The 17996-nt window shown below is 38.8% G+C and overlaps 4 protein-coding genes across 4 annotated transcripts; 1 reads left to right on the top strand and 3 right to left on the bottom strand.

Moving 5' to 3' along the window:
- On the bottom strand, positions 771-4307 carry LOC18778426. The gene is made up of 5 exons (XM_007211760.2): positions 3823-4307; positions 2527-3381; positions 1964-2164; positions 1414-1609; positions 771-1277 (listed from the first exon to the last, which is right to left on the bottom strand). Exons 1-5 carry the CDS (start codon positions 3934-3936, stop codon positions 1093-1095), a joined length of 1551 nt encoding a protein of 516 aa, XP_007211822.1. The 5' UTR covers positions 3937-4307; the 3' UTR covers positions 771-1092.
- LOC18779514 (carboxy-terminal domain RNA polymerase II polypeptide A small phosphatase 1) lies at positions 7017-8117 on the bottom strand. The gene has a single exon (XM_007213764.2). It carries the CDS (start codon positions 8033-8035, stop codon positions 7187-7189), a length of 849 nt encoding a protein of 282 aa, XP_007213826.1. The 5' UTR covers positions 8036-8117; the 3' UTR covers positions 7017-7186.
- LOC18780562 (carboxy-terminal domain RNA polymerase II polypeptide A small phosphatase 1) lies at positions 9012-10138 on the bottom strand. Its single transcript, XM_020561636.1, has one exon. The coding sequence runs from the start codon at positions 10136-10138 to the stop codon at positions 9122-9124; it is 1017 nt and encodes a 338-aa protein (XP_020417225.1). The 3' UTR covers positions 9012-9121.
- Positions 14783-16999, top strand: LOC18781462 (aquaporin NIP1-1). The gene is made up of 5 exons (XM_007211720.2): positions 14783-15051; positions 15298-15522; positions 15794-15991; positions 16288-16349; positions 16555-16999. The coding sequence occupies exons 1-5, from the start codon at positions 14902-14904 to the stop codon at positions 16763-16765; spliced, it is 846 nt and encodes a 281-aa protein (XP_007211782.1). The 5' UTR covers positions 14783-14901; the 3' UTR covers positions 16766-16999.

Below are 17996 nucleotides of genomic sequence, written 5' to 3' on the forward strand. Positions count from 1 at the left end.
AAGTTGCAAGCCACAAACAAGCGCAAAGCAATACTCACATGATCACATCCAGTTAAACATGCGCACAAACACATAACATCAAGAAAACCCAATTCAAAAAAGAAAAGAAAAACCGAAGTTCGAGTGGAGGGACGAGAAATCCGAAACTCTAGAAGCCAATGCCTCGGGCTCAACCTTAGAATTTGAGCTTTTGGGGACCCTCCATTAGCTTAACCAAATCAAGCTTCGTTTTTTATGTTCTTGTTCTGCATGTACTATCCATGAAGGCGGTGGCTTCATGAACAATATTAGGGAGGATTTTTCCAAGGGACTGAGGGAGGCCAACAGAGGCCAATTTATCTGCAACGTTTTTATAAGAGAACTAATAAACATTGGAAATGCAGAAGCGTTTTGAGTTTTCATAATTACATTTCTCTCTCTTTCCTTTGAATTCTGCTCCATTTTAGCATCAGGTCAAATAAAGTCCTGTCTTCTTCGTCGCTCGCCAAGGCCATCTAGATTTGATCCACACACACGCTTCTGTCTTCTTCTCTTATTACGCCTAGTTTCAAAAGATGGAAGAGTGAGGAGTCCACTCTTTTGGCTAGAAAAATGGAGATATGCAAATTACAAATTTCAACCTTTAAAATCTGACAAGTTTTTCATTAGATTGAGATGTGCTCATAATATTAGGTAATTAATTTCCACCTGTTCTATGCGTTATTTGTCTTTGGGAGGGGAACAAAAGCCATCTGCCATGATCGTATTATGGTCCGGAACAAAACCAGAAGTTCCAGTCATAAAACAAGTCTTCCAACAAAGTACTATATTTACTATTCTGATTTCTTTTGTTAAGAAATACTTTTCAATGAGTTTTGGCTTTTGTCCAGAACAAATGTGTCATTTACAAATAGAAATCGAGACGGCATGAGTATATATACACTGCGGTGGTTTCCATGTACATGCTATGTCCCAGGAAGTGTTTCATGGGCAAAGAATGGCAGCAGCTGAAAGCTTCAAAGCATATGCACAGAACATACAATCTTCAAAGATTCATTTCCCCCTGATCATAGGTAACTTTTACCAAGTAATCCAGGGATGTGCTCAACTTTGTCACCCCTCAATCTTCTGATACAAATCTGCGAGGGCACGATAGAGGGTAGCAGCGGCAGGTGGTTTGGGCAACGAGCCAAGAAGTACATCTGATGCAGTTATTGACTGGCTGCCATAAAATCGAGAATTCACCTTTGTGCGGGTGGTTACAATACTACCTTCAAGTGAACATCCAACAAATGCACCTGGAATTGCAATAATTGATGATGTAATGTGGTATTATTTATAAGGAAACTACTCAAAATGAAAATATAAAGAAAAATAAAAGGAAATACAGGTATAACATCAGAAATGCATATTAAGTTGGAAAAAATAGGACACCTTTACTACAGCTGTATGTATAACAAGCAGCGTAACCACCATCACCGGCTCGAACATCAGCTTCAACTGCCCTTCCAACAACGCCAACTGCAGCACTCAAGCCAGCTCCTACAGATAGATGCACATTACCACTGAATGTTTTTACAGCCTCAGTTGTTCTCAAAATAATGATAAAGTCCGTCAACTCCCCTCCAGCCTGCAACAAAAAAGAGGGCATGGGATTTTAAGTCTTCAGATATATACAAAACACATACTGAGACTGGGAAGGTTTTGTTATGCTGACTTAATAATAATATCACATTTCAAACTTCTTAAACTTGCATAAATAGGAAGCTTTGAACAAGGATTCAATTTAAAATTGATATAGACAGCAAAAACTTCATAGATTTGGTACAATCAATATTTTTCTAAAAACTGTTTAAATCTTATTGTTGTTCCTCCATTTGACTAAACATGAATAAACATATGCAATGGTTATTTCTGTCAGAGTAGTTGCAAATTGTCAAACTGGAGAATAAATGTCAAAGTTGTTATAAATAAAATATTGCACCTGTGCTCCCCAACCTATACCAAATGTAGAAACAGCAGATGGTGGAGACCAAGAGCCATCTTCTCTACGAGCAATCACGACTCCAGTACCTATATTGTAGGTAACCATAACTCCAACTTTCACAGCAGTGATTATTGCAAGGCCTTTTGCTTGTCTTAGAATGGCATCCGGAATTGACTTCTCAGGTTTTAGGGAGCATACCTGAACAATTAATTCCATGCGTTTATAGAATATTCATGCCAGTTAGAAAAACATTTTCATTAAGAAATTAAGAGTACATGTTAATATCGTAGAGACCGATTTTATTCTTTAAATAACCAAATTCATGAATTCTTCTCCCACTATAATTTATGATCCATACAGGGGCTAATTTTTGCGCACATTTATTTAAGTCATAAGTTCTCAAGCCAAAGCAACACAGTCACTAAGATATTGGGCCTTCTCGATGTAATTCAAACTTAAGGCAAATACGTTCTTAAGGTAAAACTGGAGCTCACTGGCTATCAAAGCAGTAGAGGCATCAACAATGCATGTTCAACAGTTTTGACACTTCAGAGTCTTACCTTCTTATAAACACGAATTGCATTTGCCGCCTTATATATCTCATACTCCATGGATTGTCCCCAAGGAATATTAACCCACGACCGCAAAGTACTAAGGTCTGTAAGATCCTGGGTTGGCATCTGGGCTGCATGGCTTACTTGGTCCATTAAGTATGGCTGGACCGAGTCAAGTCGTACACAGCATACATCACAGACTCGTTGGGGATCCGCAACACGGAACTTTGCTGGCATCAAACTCCTTCCCTTAGAGCAGTCACCACAAAATATTCCTCCACAAAACCGACAATGATGCCTAGAACACATGATGGGATGAAAATGCACGCCACAGAGCATACAAGCAGATGCAGAACTGTCAGCCAACCATTTTGGTGGCTCTGCTTCGATAAGTTCTCTTACATTAGCAAAGTTTGCATCTGTGAGTGTTTGGGCCATTTCTTTCCAAGCCTGGTCAAGGAGATTATCCGATATCCATGAAAGTTTGCATCCATATATATCAGCTGAAGCAATTGAACTTACTTTCCCACGGGCTGCAAGCAGCATTTCTACCATCACATCCCACATAGTCAGCTCCTTCTCTTCCCCAATATACTGGCCCCAACCCATGTCACCATCAGGAAAGTATCCCCCATTTGAGTAGAAACCTTTGGCCCACTCTTCATGCTCAGTTTCCCACATAGGCGGAACCGAAACGGGTATCCAAACCCCAGTTTCTTCAGAAAGTGGAGCATCATAATAAAAGTATTTTCTTGGCTCCCCATTTTCCTTCTCATGTAACTCAGAGTCACATTCTCTAGATTCTGTCATTATTTGGTCATCATTATGCTTCTGCTCTCTATGATTTTCAACTCCATCATTCTGTACATAAAAAAAACAGCAGGTAGCAATTAAAATTTTGCCAAGCCGCAAGCACAAAGCAATACTTACAGGCCGCAGACACAAAAACTAAACTAAAACAGAAAGACCTTTTTTTTTTTCTTCTTAATTTTTGGAGAAGGCCCTAAAATTGAAACCATGCCACCGAAAGACTGTACTTTCCCATTTCAATGACTGTACTTTCTAATTTCCCCGGATTGAATTTTACTTCTGAATCGCAAAGAAACCCTAATTGTTCTCATAGGTGAGGCAACACCAGCTCAATTTTGGGACTTTGACAGAATGATAATCGAATACGTCAAGATATGCACATATAGAGTATGATCAAATCCCAAAACTTATTCTTCGCCCACAAAAGAATTCAAAACTTAAACACACTCAAATAAATGAAATCAAGAGAAGCAGAGAGAGGATGAATATTACCGGCGGAGATTGGAAATTGGGGTGGAGGGTGTCTTCCTGAAGCGAGAAATCCGAAACCCTAGAAGCCAAAGCCTCGGCCTCAACCTCAGAATCGAGTTTATGGGGCCCCTCCATTAGTTTAACCAAATCAAAGCTTCGATCTTTATGTTCTTCTTCGGCGTATACTAATCATTCAGGAACAATCGCAACTAATTCCGTGAGGACGAAGAGGGATTGTGACGAAAACAAATTGCAAAACACAATTATTATTGCTATTATTATTTTGGATAGAACAGAAAATAGGATTGGCGAAAAAACATGAATTGCTTATAGTAGAGGATGAAGCTGTAATGTCGTGTCGGCCAGTCTTCGTCTCTAAAACGTTTCCTTCGTCTATTTATTGTTGGAGCCCAGTTTTATTTCTAATTACTTCATTTGCTAGACTTTTATTCAGTTAATCATTATTCATTTTTCATCAAATAAGTTTTGTCTTTCTTTTTCCAAAAGAAAACTCAATAAGCATGTGTTACAGTGTTATCTTACAATTTTAGCAAAGTTAAAAAATATATATATATATATATATTTGTTGAAAGCAAAGTTTAATTTTGGAAAATATGTTGGTAACATAGTTGCTAAACTATTATTCTTTGAAAGTTATATTTAGTTGCTAACGGAATCTAGTCCGATAGAAGAATATGACATTTTAGAATCTTAAAAATTTGTTAAAAAGCAACAACAAAAACAAAGAATATGGAAAAAATTCCTGTCATATTTATGAACATAATCTAAACAAGCAAAAACAATTTCTTTCGTAACCGAGAATTGTTTACAACATTAGTGATTTACAAGATAATAGACTACTCATCTCTTGCTCCAAACTACAGGCACATGGTAAGGGAGGAGATTTATTACACAATCAAGATGTTATAAGGATTAGATCTTGAGACCTTTTGTCTGCAAACCAATGATATTTTTTACTGGGCTAGACCCCGTTAGTATCTTCTTTGGTTGTTATTTTAAGTATTATATTACCTACCAATTCTTAATTATTACCAAATACATTTTCAACATAAATTTAAAAATATATTTCAGCATGAAATTAACAAGAAATTATGACTTTGAAATTGAAAATAATAATGATATATGTGAAATTTACCCCATTATTCTAACATCGCAGCGAGCGAACCGGCAGAGACGAACGGTGTGTTGTCTTAGAAGCCACTAGCAGAGTCTGAGCGGGTCACCAATGGCAACCCGGTTCCCGAGTCCGAGTCCGAGTCATAAAGTGGCGAGCTTGGTCCTGGTCCTGGTCCTCTTAGCTAGCCTCTACGGCTCCTGCCGTGGATCTGAGTCTCGGATCCATCCGGGTCGCGACCTGTTGGCCACTCAAAGGAGGAACAACGGCAGTCAGAACCAGATCCCGAGCTGCAACGACATGTCGTCGGAGTCACAGTGCTCCCGGAACCCAAAGTGCCGGTGGTGCCGCAGCGACGTCCTCAACGACATGTGCTTCCCAAAGCTCGAGGCTTTGCGCTTACCCCTACAGGTCTTCTCTTGCAAAATTGACTACAGTCGTCTCAACAGAAATCATGAGAAAGCTTAGCTTGAGTATATTTTAATTTAAAGTCAGCTGCTTTTAAATCTTTTTCCACTTTTAATCACAAATCAATTCTTGTGTGTTGTTGTTGTTGTTGTTTGTTGAGTAGGGAATTGTGCATCTTGTGATCTGTAAATGATGTGATGTGAATTGAAATTGATCTGTTCTTGAATTGAAGATCTGAATCTTTTGATAGACTAGTTGAAGTTGTGATTGTTGAAGGTTAGATTGTGTTTTTCCCAGCTAAGGATTAGGATTTAATAGAATGGGAAGTTGAAGTATCAAAGGAAGTGGATTAAGCTTGAGCAGCTTAAGATCAAGCTTAATACATGTGCCTCAAAAGTAGTTTAAGTAGCTTAAGATCATCATATCCATGCCTTAGGAATTGAGGCACATTTTGCAAAATTGTGTGTGTTTCATGTTCATATAGAGGATTTGTACATTTATAAATTAGAGGAAGAAATATAGCTGCCTGCTTGTAAGTTGTGCTTGTACAATGTGAAAGTAAATCAACTTAGTACATTTTGCTTGTAAGTTTTGTGAGTGATCCATGGAAACCTAGAAGAAAGCATGAAGCCTGGCATGCAAGGTAATGGGACAACTGGACAAGGGTTAGCAAGAAGATAATATGTAAGGGCCACTTTGTTGTGCAAAAAACCCTCAGGTTCAGGTGTAGAGCAATTAGGTTTTTGAATCGTTTCTTTGGGTTTCGCAGCTCTGCATAAGATGATGATGGGGGGTCTTTTATAGTTCTTTTCATTGATAAAATTTGTATGCAACTTGCAACCAACTAGATTGGAACTCTGCAACCACAGCCTCCTAGGATGTAGCACCACCGGTTATATCCTATAAGTCACGTGGTGTGGGTGATACCATACAACTCCTCATGTAATCTCTTGCACTCCAAAAATAAATGTATTACAGATAGAGCTGGGAGTTGTGTATTTGTATTTTAGGGTATAAGTATATAAACAGTAGCAGATTTCCACATAGTATTTGCTGGATCTATATCTTGTTATTGGTTTTTTATACCATGTCTAGGAGCTTTCCACTTGAGAACAGTCAAGTATGGAGAAAATAAAGTTGCTGCTCTCAGATGCAACTCAGATATGGGGTGTGCCATCAATGTTATGGCTTTAGTTTAGTTTGTATAGGTGGATGTTGGGGAAGAAGGGAAAACCAAAATGACAAGTACAGATCCGGTTGCTCGAATGGAGTGGGGATGCTCTTCTTTTGCCCTTGCTCTCAGGAGTCAGGACCTTCTAGAAGTATATTATGTCTGGGATTTCAGCAAGTGGCATTAGTGATAGAGCTAAATAACAGCACAAAAATGTGGGGTTAGCAATAAAACCCGGGATCTAAGAGCTAAATTGCTGGAGAAGAACGTGGGGTTTTTCAACAAAGTAATCTCTTCCTACATATAGATAGATGAGACCAATGCAGTCCCACATAGTACTTAGTATCAAGAATTGTTTCAAGCATGGAAAAGAAAAAACAAGCAATAAACGGTTTTTTAATCCAAAACACTGCAGCAATAAACTGCGCATCAAGATTTCCTCTTTAAGCATAACGATTGTTCTGAGAAGTTAATGAAAAGAAACAAATGAACTCACAATCGTCAAACAATTTCAACTACGAACATATTATTTGAGCAACTGAACTGAGTTTACAAATCAAATCAAATCGTGGTGAACAAGGAGAGCCTCTTTTTCCACCTTTAAAATTAACAAACAAATTGAACATATTTGTTCAACTTTACAACAAAACAGAGACAGACAGCAAATCAATTCACACTGCTTCATCAACTTTGGCTCCGCCGCCGCTGCCAGCAGCCGCAACAAACTGCTTCACAGCATCCCTCATATCATCACAATTCAACCCATCAAAGAACTCCATCAACTTCCCCAGCTCCTGGTCTGCCATGTCATCCACAAACGGTCGGACTGGAACGGCGTTCTCCGGTTGTAAAGAATACGAATTTGGATTATCATCCACAATCACCGCCCGGCTCAAGTCCCTCCCTAACCCGGACAAGTCCTTCACCAACTTCCCATCCACTTCTTTACACGCGTCCCTGTAGAGCCGGTGCGAAATGACCCGGTTCCGGTCCAACCGGTCCAGCACCAGCGACGCGTACTCTCTCAACCCGGCCGTGAACACTACCAACTCGTACTTCTCTGCAAGATTCTCCAACAACTCGTCCACACCAGGCCGCTTCAGCACGTAGAAATTCATGGCTACGCCGTCGATATTCGGCCGTATGACGAAATCGTACTTCTCCGGCGGCGGCTCGGCCTGGGAGTGAACCAGCGTCTCATCGAGATCAAGAAACACGGTCTGCTTCTCCGCTGAGACCAGCGGTGGGAGCGGGGTGTCGAAGAAAAGATTGCGTTGGATCGGGTCTTCGGATCCGGATTCGGGCTCGTGGATTTGGGATTTCTTGAGGATCTTGAAGCCTTTGTGGCGGTTGGGGGTCCCTATTCGCGCTAGCTTGGTGAAGAGCTTGATGAGGCGGCGCTGGCAAGTGAAGATCGAGGAGAGCACAGCCGAGGAGGCCGCGGCTGCGGCCTTTTTGGCCGAGGACTTGCCGCGGGTGCGCCGCCTGTTGGCGCTCTTCTTCACAATCTTGGACACCATTTCTTCAAATTCTCACTTGCCAATTTGTCTTCTTCAAATCTTGATCAGAAATCAAGACAGAGAGCGAGAGAGAGAGGGGGGTGTGGAGTTTGAAATGGTTGAATTTGAGAATGGGGTTATTGGAGTTTTTAAACCTTAGGTTCGGTGTAACGGTCGTCAGTGTAGGTTCGGAACCGAAGCTGAGGTTATGTGGTTATTGGTTTAGGTTCGGATACGTGTGAAAATTGAAGGATGATTAGGATTGGGGCTTGGCTGGATGGCAGGTTTTAGATTGAAGTGAACGCGTCACTATCAGTACAAAATTACAGCTTTTGCCAACTCCCCTAAATTCGCCTTCCTATTTGTTATTTCTGAGAACCTTCCACATTTGTTTTTCTTTTCTAAAAGAAGGTTCTGTATTTTTGTTATGTTTCAATGCTTTATATTTTGACTGCCTTTATTATTTTTATTAAAATAAACGCGAACAAGAAATGTAAAATAATTTCCAATTGGAAACGAATATCATTTCTTTCGTGTTTAATTATTTGACGGAGAGAATGAGTTTCGAAATATTTTTAAGATCTTAACTGCAAATTTGGGATTTTTATTTATTTCTTGTTTGAAATCAAATTCAAGGCTATAGACATGCATGCTTTTCAAAAACCCTTGAGTAATACTCAACATGACCATACCTTCATTTCGACATATTATCATTTAACGGATTTTAAGAATGGCGGATCAAACTCAACAATTTTGAAAAGTTATATTAAGTAAAAGTTGATTGTCGTTGTTAATTAACTGAATGCAATAGAAGATTATCATCATGTTGGATGATAGAAGATCGGCAGGATGATAGTCTTCCAACTCCAACACAAGTTTAGACATTTTACCTCGGTTTCATTCTAAGGCTTCTTAGATTGTCCAGGTTCTTGATGTTCAATCAGTTTACAAGTATCAATTGTCAAAGAGACCGACCGGTGATACCTTTTACGTAAGACTTGCTGTTTTCATGCAACATGTTATAAAGAAACAAAAAAAAAAAGGTTGATTATCATCAAGGCCTACAAAAACTGTTTCATTTCATAACAAAATATATTCTTTAATTTCTCAATGTAAAAAAAAAGGATGAAATCCTGTGCGAAAGCACACGATTACATTAATAATTAGCAGAAAGAAACTGCACACGATCACCATATTTGTCCCCCACTCCAAAACTGGCGGCCCAAATGGGCGAACTCTATGGACACTGATGACAGAGCACGGCGTCGAAACGGTAGGTTTAGACTTAGCATCACTCATCTCCTCCAATTCGTCGTCGTCATCGCCGTCGTCATCAGACGACATCAATCCATCGTCACCAACAAACTTCTTCACAGCAATCCTAATGTCCTCACAACAACGTAACTCTTCGTCCTCAAAGAACTCCAGCAACCTCGCTAGCTCCCGGTCCGCTGGGTCGTAAAAAAACCGGTGGACGGGGATCGCGTTCTCTGGCTGGAGGAAATAAGCATTGGGATTGTCGTCCACAATCACCACCCGCCTCAAGTCCCGCCCCAACCTGGACAAGTCCTTCACGAACTTCCCGCTCATCTCCTTACACGAGTCCCTGTAGAGCCGGTGCGAGACCAGGCGCTTCCGGTCCAGCAGGTCCAGTACCAGCGTCGCGTAATCTCTCAGCCCCGCCGTGAACACCACCACCTCGTACTGCGCCGCCAGCCTCTCCAAAAACGCGTCCACGCCGGGTCGTTTCACCACGTAGAAAGTCGTCACCTTGCCGCGGACCTTCGGCCGGACAACGAAATCGAAGTTCTTGGGCGGCGGACCCGTCACGGAGTGGACCAAGGTCTCGTCGAGGTCCAGGCACACTGTCCGTTTCTCCGGCGAGGCTAGAGGCGGGAGTGGGAGGCGGGCCTGGGTTTCGGGTCGGGTCTCCGGGGACTTGGGTTTGTGGAGGACCTTGAATGCTTTGTTGGTGCCGACGCGGGTCAGCACGACGGTGGATGGGGCAATCGCCGACTTTTTCAAGGAGCAGTTGCGGCGGTGGAGGCGCCGTATGCCGCGGTAGAGCTTGATGGGCATGGGCTTGTTGGTGCTGGGGGTTTTCTTGAGAATCCTGGACACCATATTTCTTTGGTTGGTTGTTGCTTCAATGTCGAAATTGAAAATGGTGGAGAAGTTTAATTGAATTGTTGAGAATTGTTTGGGGGGAGTTTTAAATTTCTGGTGGGTGCAACGGAAGGTTGGAACAAAAGGGTAAGCGAGGGTGAGTTTGTTAGAGCTGCGGTTAATTTTGTTTAGATATTGGTTTTTACTGTTAGAATTGAAGGCATTGTTGGATTTGGATGGTTATTTTAGTTTTAGTTAACCAGCTGGTTTAGTTTAAAGTGAAGGCACCGGTCTACCGGTAAAATGGTTATCACAGTCAATGAGTCAACAGTCTAACATTTCTTCATTCTAATGCAGAACGAGAATTTGAACTTAGAAGCTCTTTCTATAGCGATAAAAGAGGTATCACTGTATGAAAAACTAATTTGGACCTAGAACGTATTTCAATATCTGAATTTTGACTTTCATTCCCTTATTTGGCTAATTCCGTTGATTGCTGAATTCCTTTCTTTTTTTCTTCTTCTATTGATGCTATGTTTTGACTTTTCTATGTTACCTTACTCGTGTATTCAATTTAAATTTTAAATGATTTTAAAAGAGTTATAAAGTTGATGGAGTTTAATTGAATTTAATTGAGTTTGACTGTATTCTACAAACTCCATATAAATTTTGACTGAATTCATGTCTAGATTTTAATTGAGTTTGTTAGAATTTTATTATTGATTTTAATGAAGTCTCAAAACCCACCAAATGACTCCTCCCACAGGTAATGGAGCGTTAGCAATTTTTTGAGGCAATCCGATGAAAGGGGTCCGGCGAATGTGGCAATGGGGGTTGTAGTGGTGGTGGCTGTGGGAGTGAGGTTTGGAGGAGGTGGGGTTGATTGTGATGGTGGTGGTGGGAGTGAGGTGGTGGAGGTGGAGGTGGCAGTGGCAATGGCAGTGATGGTGATGACGCTGCCAGTGGTTGTGGTGATGGTGACGGTGGGGCTGATAGTAGGGGTGGTAATGATGGTGGAGATAAGGGTAAGGGTGGTGGTGGAGGTGGTGGCAGTAGCAGTGATGTTGATGGTGATGGTGCTAGCGGTAGTGGTGGTGACAGTGGGAATGATGGTGTAGTAGTGGGGGCGGTTGTGGGTGGTGGTGCTGGTAGCAATGACGATGACTGCGGTGGTGATGGTGGTGGCGTTGGCGGCTATGGTTATAGTTATGATAAGATGGTGATAGTAGAAGTGGTGAAATCATATATTGAGAATAAAAATAATATATTTATCAAAATCTCTGGGGAGAAGCAAAGATTTGTCATGCCCTAAAATTAGTCTATTATCAAACGAAATCCACCACTTTTTGTATTTCCTTTAAAATTAATGAGTTTTTGAATGCACCCAAACTTTTATGAAATCTTTTAAAGTCGTGATTGACTACATCCAAATTTAGATAGAGTTTAAAAAGTTTGAATTGAATACACTCAGAATTGAATAGATTTCTATAAAATCGTGATTGAATACACCTAAACTTTTAAACTTCTTTAAAATCTTTAAAAATCTAAATTGAATACACCCCTTTTAACTTCATTATATTCTATGTCACTTTTAGTAACAACGAATTTTCTGCCATATTTTTGGTTTTTTTTGTTGATTAAAAAAACGATACAATTTTATTAGATAAAAAAGAATGTTAGTATAAAGGACATAGCCAGTAAAGAGAATAATAATAATATGGTAGAAATAAGTAAAGCTTTTCAAGTGACTTGAACAAAGAGGGAATAAGAGGCTTGAACGAAGGTTTTAGGCCAGCCATGGTTTAGTGAGCATAAATAAAATAACAATGTAAGGGTTAGTTTAGCATTCTAAAATTTAGTTGGATATAGAGAATAAATCAGGATTTGGAAGGCCAAAAAATGCGGTTTTTCAAAAATGAAATTTGGGTGTAGTGAGTGATTAGATGCACTGCTCAAGTATTTGGGTGCATTTAGAAATTCTCAAATAAAACCTCTCAACTGCGGACAGCTCGTCTAAAATAATAATTGCGCCTGGGCCACAACACGACACCGCAATGCAAATGTTATGGCCTCTGAATGTTAGCCCATACGAAATAAAGAAGGCCTCCAGCAGCATCATGTGGACTTCCCGTAAACATTTTCATACCAATTGGTGCTAAACAAAGCTTGTGTAGAAAGTGTATGTTCCATTTTGTCACGCGAAGAGAAAGATACATGTGTAATAAGTCCGATCGGAATAAAATGAAATCGGGATGAACCATTCTATCTTCCAAACGGAGATGGCTGGCTCTTCCTAGAATGAGATTTTGTTCAGTGAGCATCCCCTTATTACCACCAAAACACAAGATTGAAAAGAAAAAAAAAAATTAATATGAGGAAAGCAAAGCATAAGAATGACATCACAAAAAAGTACGCAGAAAAATGAGTTGATCAGACGTTTGTATATTGGCCAAACTTTTCTGGAAGTAGATTTGCTTACCCTGAAAATGAGGCTGAAAATGATACGCCTATAAGTAAGCAATGACTTGACCACGCTACACTGAAAACAGTGAGTATATTATCTTGGTAGTTGAAAAGAACAAATTTCTTCATAAAGTAATGCAGTAAGTGTTACTCAGGTCAGGTCTTTGCCTGCCACTGAAAACAATAAAAAGCTTTCTAGTAAGATAACAGTGCATGTCTCCATGACATGAATTGTTATTATCCTCTGTTATCACCTTTCACTTTCCATGAATTGGTCAAAATAATTTAATTTACATATCTTCAAATAGAAGTGTGAAATCCTGTGTGAAAAGAATAAGATTACATGAACAATACCAGAAACAACAACCATCACAAAAAGATGGCCAAATGGAGGGAGACTGATGAAGAATGGTGTTGAAATAGTGAATAGTGGGAGGTTAGATCTTGCATGCGCATTGAACAATTTATTGGTTGGTATCAGATTTCTCTATGCTTCATCATTCATGGTTCTTCTTTTGAATTTAGTGGAAGGTTGAAGAGAAGTTGATGTTAGCCTGCACTAATGAATAGTTTATTGATACTTAAACTCCAGCACGATCAGATTCAGGTCGCTAATGGGGTCAATGCAAAAATAATCAACTTTAATTACTTCACAATCATAATTGGATAATTAAAAGGTACTTCTGGCAAGGTAGTGTTTTGACTAGTTCTGCTGCCACCGATAATTCCTTTTTCTATTGAATGAGTCTTTTACTTATTTTTATACATCTATTTTAAAGATGAAATGTGATGGCTCTTTGGCCTTTTTCATCTTAAAATGACCCTTTGTTTGGTTCAAAAGTGTTAAAACCAATTGAAGACAAATTAGCAAGTAAAATTGGATTGAGGGAATCACAAATCAGAATCTTTTACCGTCTCATGAATTTTTTTATTTCATATCTGTCGCGGTTTCGAATAGTCCTTTAGGAAAAAGTTTACAGCACATTACTTTGAAATATACACACATAAGTTTTTATTTTTTTATTTGGAAAAAACAACGAGTATTTCTTGTTAACTTGGAAAATATACTTCTGTCTTGCTCTGTTCCAAGCCGAATGAATTATGATTAACCTATATAAATTAATGGTTGCATTTGTCTTTTTGCTGTTTAGCAAAACTTTAGGTTTAGTTGCACTGCTTAGGAATAAAAGGAAGCAGAGTCCTCCTCAATTTAATTTAGTTATTAATTAAGGTATTTTCATTAATCTTTTTGAGAATTTTGTTGAAGTAATTTAAGTTCAAAATTCTTATATAAAATAATTGATGAATACCAAACGAATAAACGGTCAAATCATAACTTCACACGTATTTTAAGAAGCTATGTCCCGTTGTAATCTGTTCATATGAACTTGTTTACTCTGAGAAATGAATCCTTATCTTCAAGTGATTATTCTCGGATTAATTCCTAAAGCGGTTAATGCATGATCATATTAAAAAGAGACTAAATTTTGTTGAATCTTATCCAACCTATTAACCGTAAGTGGAAAATATTCTGAACAACCAAATTGACACGAACATTTTCTATTTTTGGATGGTTGCCAACTGAGACCAGCATGATTGGAAATATTTTTGCTCCCTCTTTAACTCCATGTGTATGCTCACTATTATTTTTAATACTTAACACGTGTTTATAGATATAATCATAGTTAACTCTTTACTTTGATTTATGTAATATAGACACGTATCAAGTGTTAAGAAGGATGATGAGCATACACAATGAGTTAAATGGTGAGGCAAAATGGCCCCGGCGTGATTTATTTCTAGAGGAAGTCCCTACATGGCCTTTCGTTGCTAAAGTCTTGCAAAACCGACTCCATGTTTCTCAGACTTGGCAAATAATGTGGTAGCTCTATAAGGTAGTGAATTAAAAGCGCTTTAGGGAAGTTATGAAAAGCCATTCATGTCCACTCTGTATTTCCGGCGGGTAGTTGAGGCAGCTTTCAATGCCCTTTTGCTATTTCGCAAGCTATACATGCGACATTTTCAACGATTTCTACTATGGAAATTGTCATCTAAAGCAAACAAAGAAAAAAGAAAAGAAAAAAAGAAACCAACAAGAGCATAAAGCCCTATCCTTTTCATCTTATTAGTCAACATCTCTCTCTCTCTTCCTGGACTTTTGTGGATCCCATAAATTGAGTTGTCCTGGCAGGGTTTTTTCCTCACTCTAAGGTTGGAAGAGAAAGCAGGCAATCTCTCCTTTTCGGGTCACCTTTGCTCTCTCCTTCTTCTATCTCCTTCTTCTCTCTCAGCTAGTCTTTGTGCTTTAAGTTTAAGCCATGGCTGAGACTTCAGGAGCTAATGGTAATGGAACCCATGTTTTCAATGTTGAAGATGGTGATGGCAACAGTCACAGACTTTCCCAGTCTTCCACCAAAACCAACCAAGAATCAAGCAGTTTTGGTCTCTCTGTGCCTTTCATGCAGAAGGTGACTTTAAATTATTTTTGTTTCAGTTACTTTTTGGCTCAAACTCAATTGCAAATGTTGTGTTTCAGTTTCAAAACCATTTGAAATGCTTTGATGCTTATCCTCACCACCAATTAATCTCTCCAAGTTTTGTGTCATATTAAACTCAAATCCCAAAAAAAAAAAGAAAAAAGCTTGGAAATTGTTGAGGCAACAAATTAAAGAAGGAAATGTTGAATAATAAAGTGGAAATCTTGTGTGGGACAGGTGATTGCTGAGGTGTTGGGTACATACTTCGTGGTATTTGCAGGCTGTGGGGCTGTGGTGGTGAATTTGAGCACAGATAAGACGGTGTCGTTTCCAGGAATTTCAATTGTTTGGGGACTGGTTGTGATGGTCATGGTTTACTCTGTTGGTCACATCTCTGGTGCCCATTTTAATCCTGCTGTCACCATTGCTTTTGCCATTACCAAGAGGTTTCCATGGAAACAGGTGAGCTAACCAAACCAACCCATGATTTTTTCTTTTCTTTTGTAATTGGTAAACTACACAAATCTTCTTCCCGATGTTTGGTTGTTCTCCATATAAAAAATTATGTTTCTTCCTGAACAAGGTTATTTCTAACCAAAGACATCACGTGTTCAACTCAAAACACCAATCAGATTTGTTTCGATCAATTTATTGTCAAATTGAACTTATAGATGGATGCTATATCATCACATTTCTCTTCCCAATTCAATCTATTCTGTTTTGATTTTGATAGGTACCGGCTTACATAGCAGCTCAAGTCCTTGGATCAACACTTGCAAGTGGTACCCTTAGACTAATATTCCAGGGGCACCAGAACCATTTTGCTGGAACAATTCCTACTGGAAATCCCTGGCAGTCATTTGCGATTGAGTTCGTTATCACATTTTACCTCATGTTTGTTATTTCTGGTGTTGCCACAGATAACAGAGCGGTAATTACTTCTTCTCCCTCTTCGTACCTCAGCATTTGACAACATTGGTCCAAATTCCCCAATTAAAATACTTAACCAATACGGTTGATTACCAACAAGGGTTGGTGTCTAATGACTTGCTTAACTTGTTTGACTAATATAATTGGATTTGGGAATACAATTATATCATTTAATTACCCTTACTATATTCCAAAAAGTCTGCATCATATAATATTATTCATGTTAAACTATTACAGAGACCGTGACATGAGGATCCGATGGCGATCTTATCTTTCTTCTTTTGTTTGTTTATGCAGATTGGAGAGCTTGCTGGGCTTGCGGTTGGCGCTACGGTTCTTCTTAACGTGATGTTTGCAGGGTAATAACTTATTAATTAATATCCTCTAATCACACATATGCTCTTTGATTAAACATATTCTTTGCCTAATAAGCAGCGTGACATATGGTTTCCCATTTGGTAGTTATCAACAAAGTCAAATTAAGCACTTTGCATTAATCTTTGTGTGTCAATTAAAAATTAAGATCTGTGTCTTAATGATTTGCGGTGATATATAATTCTGCAGGCCAATCTCAGGAGCATCAATGAACCCAGCAAGAAGCGTAGGACCTGCAATTGTTTCAACCCAATATAAGCACCTCTGGGTTTACATTTTTGCACCAACTCTTGGGGCTGTGTGTGGTGCTTTGGTCTATAATGTTATCAGGTTCTCAGACAAGCCTCTGCGTGAGATCACCAAGAGTAGCTCTTTCTTAAAAGGCGTGGGGAGCAAGTAACGGCTCTAATTGTTGATGAAGAAATTAGAGAGGCAAAAAAAGGGTTACATTAACTAGTTAATTATGCACAAAAAGAAAAGAGAAACAAATCAAGATCATTTTTATGGTTTAAGCACCTTTAAATTGCTCTTTTGTATTTTGTTTTTTTATAGAAAGGAATGGAAATTTGAATCCCCATGTTTGTATGTTACCGTATAAATGCGCTTTCATATATATCAAATATCCATTGACCGATATACAGGTTAAGAAATCAAAGTATGTTTTTATGTCTTCGGAAACACATGTTATATTTTACACGTGTTCCTATTATCGTAATATTTTATAATTTCCCCTCCTAAAAGCAAATACAATTTTACAACATGCAAAAATTGAATTCTTCTAAATAAAGTAAGTCACTGGAAACACGTGGAGAAAGGAAGAGGAAGACGAGAGTCAAGGAATGCGTTTTTTGTCGATAAGGACAAGATTAAAGTATTTTCTTTCTTTTTTGGTCAAAATTTGTAAAAGTTTTGTGGGTATGGAATCACATGAATCCTGTTCATAAATGGCATGAACGTTTCGACTGTTTTCCGTAGGAAACAGATATACTCATCATAAGTCTATTTTAGAAATATTTTTATTAGAAAAGAGTCAAAATCTTTATTAGAAGTCAATAAATAAATAAACATGAAAGCAAATAAAAATAAAAATCAAAGCAGCAAAGCTAGAACAGTCAGCACTCATGTGCCTCATCGCTGACCAGCATGAGCTGTGTGATTTGGATTTGTGTAATGCTTGTCCCTACGACTTATAATTTGTTCTATATCCATTCTATATTATTAGTAGCAACGAAAGTTAGAACAATTCTTGTTTCTTATGCTCTATGTTATTTTATTTCATTCATTCATTTCATGATCTTCAACATCTTATCTATTGTTTTATCTACTTCCCTCTAACTTTTAAGAGGATCATTTAAAGCCTTCGACTGCATTCTGTGAATGCAGTTGGGGAGTTACCAGTCAGAAATAGCCCCAGCCCATGAGGGGGAGAGAGAGAGAGAGAGAGAGAGAGAGAGAGAGAGAGAGAGCCAAGTCCATGTAAAGCACCCTTGCAACCACACCATGGTTTTTGTTGATTGAAATCTGAATAATGAAAGACCAAACGGTTGTTTTTGGTGCAAGAAGCGTGTAGTTCAAGTGGTTAAGACATTTGCCTAGTACAGAGAACGCCTCTCACTTTCCATTGTTTGGCG

The sequence above is a fragment of the Prunus persica genome, chromosome G4 (genome assembly GCF_000346465.2).
Source record: "Prunus persica cultivar Lovell chromosome G4, Prunus_persica_NCBIv2, whole genome shotgun sequence".
NCBI classification, from domain to species: Eukaryota; Viridiplantae; Streptophyta; class Magnoliopsida; order Rosales; family Rosaceae; genus Prunus; species Prunus persica.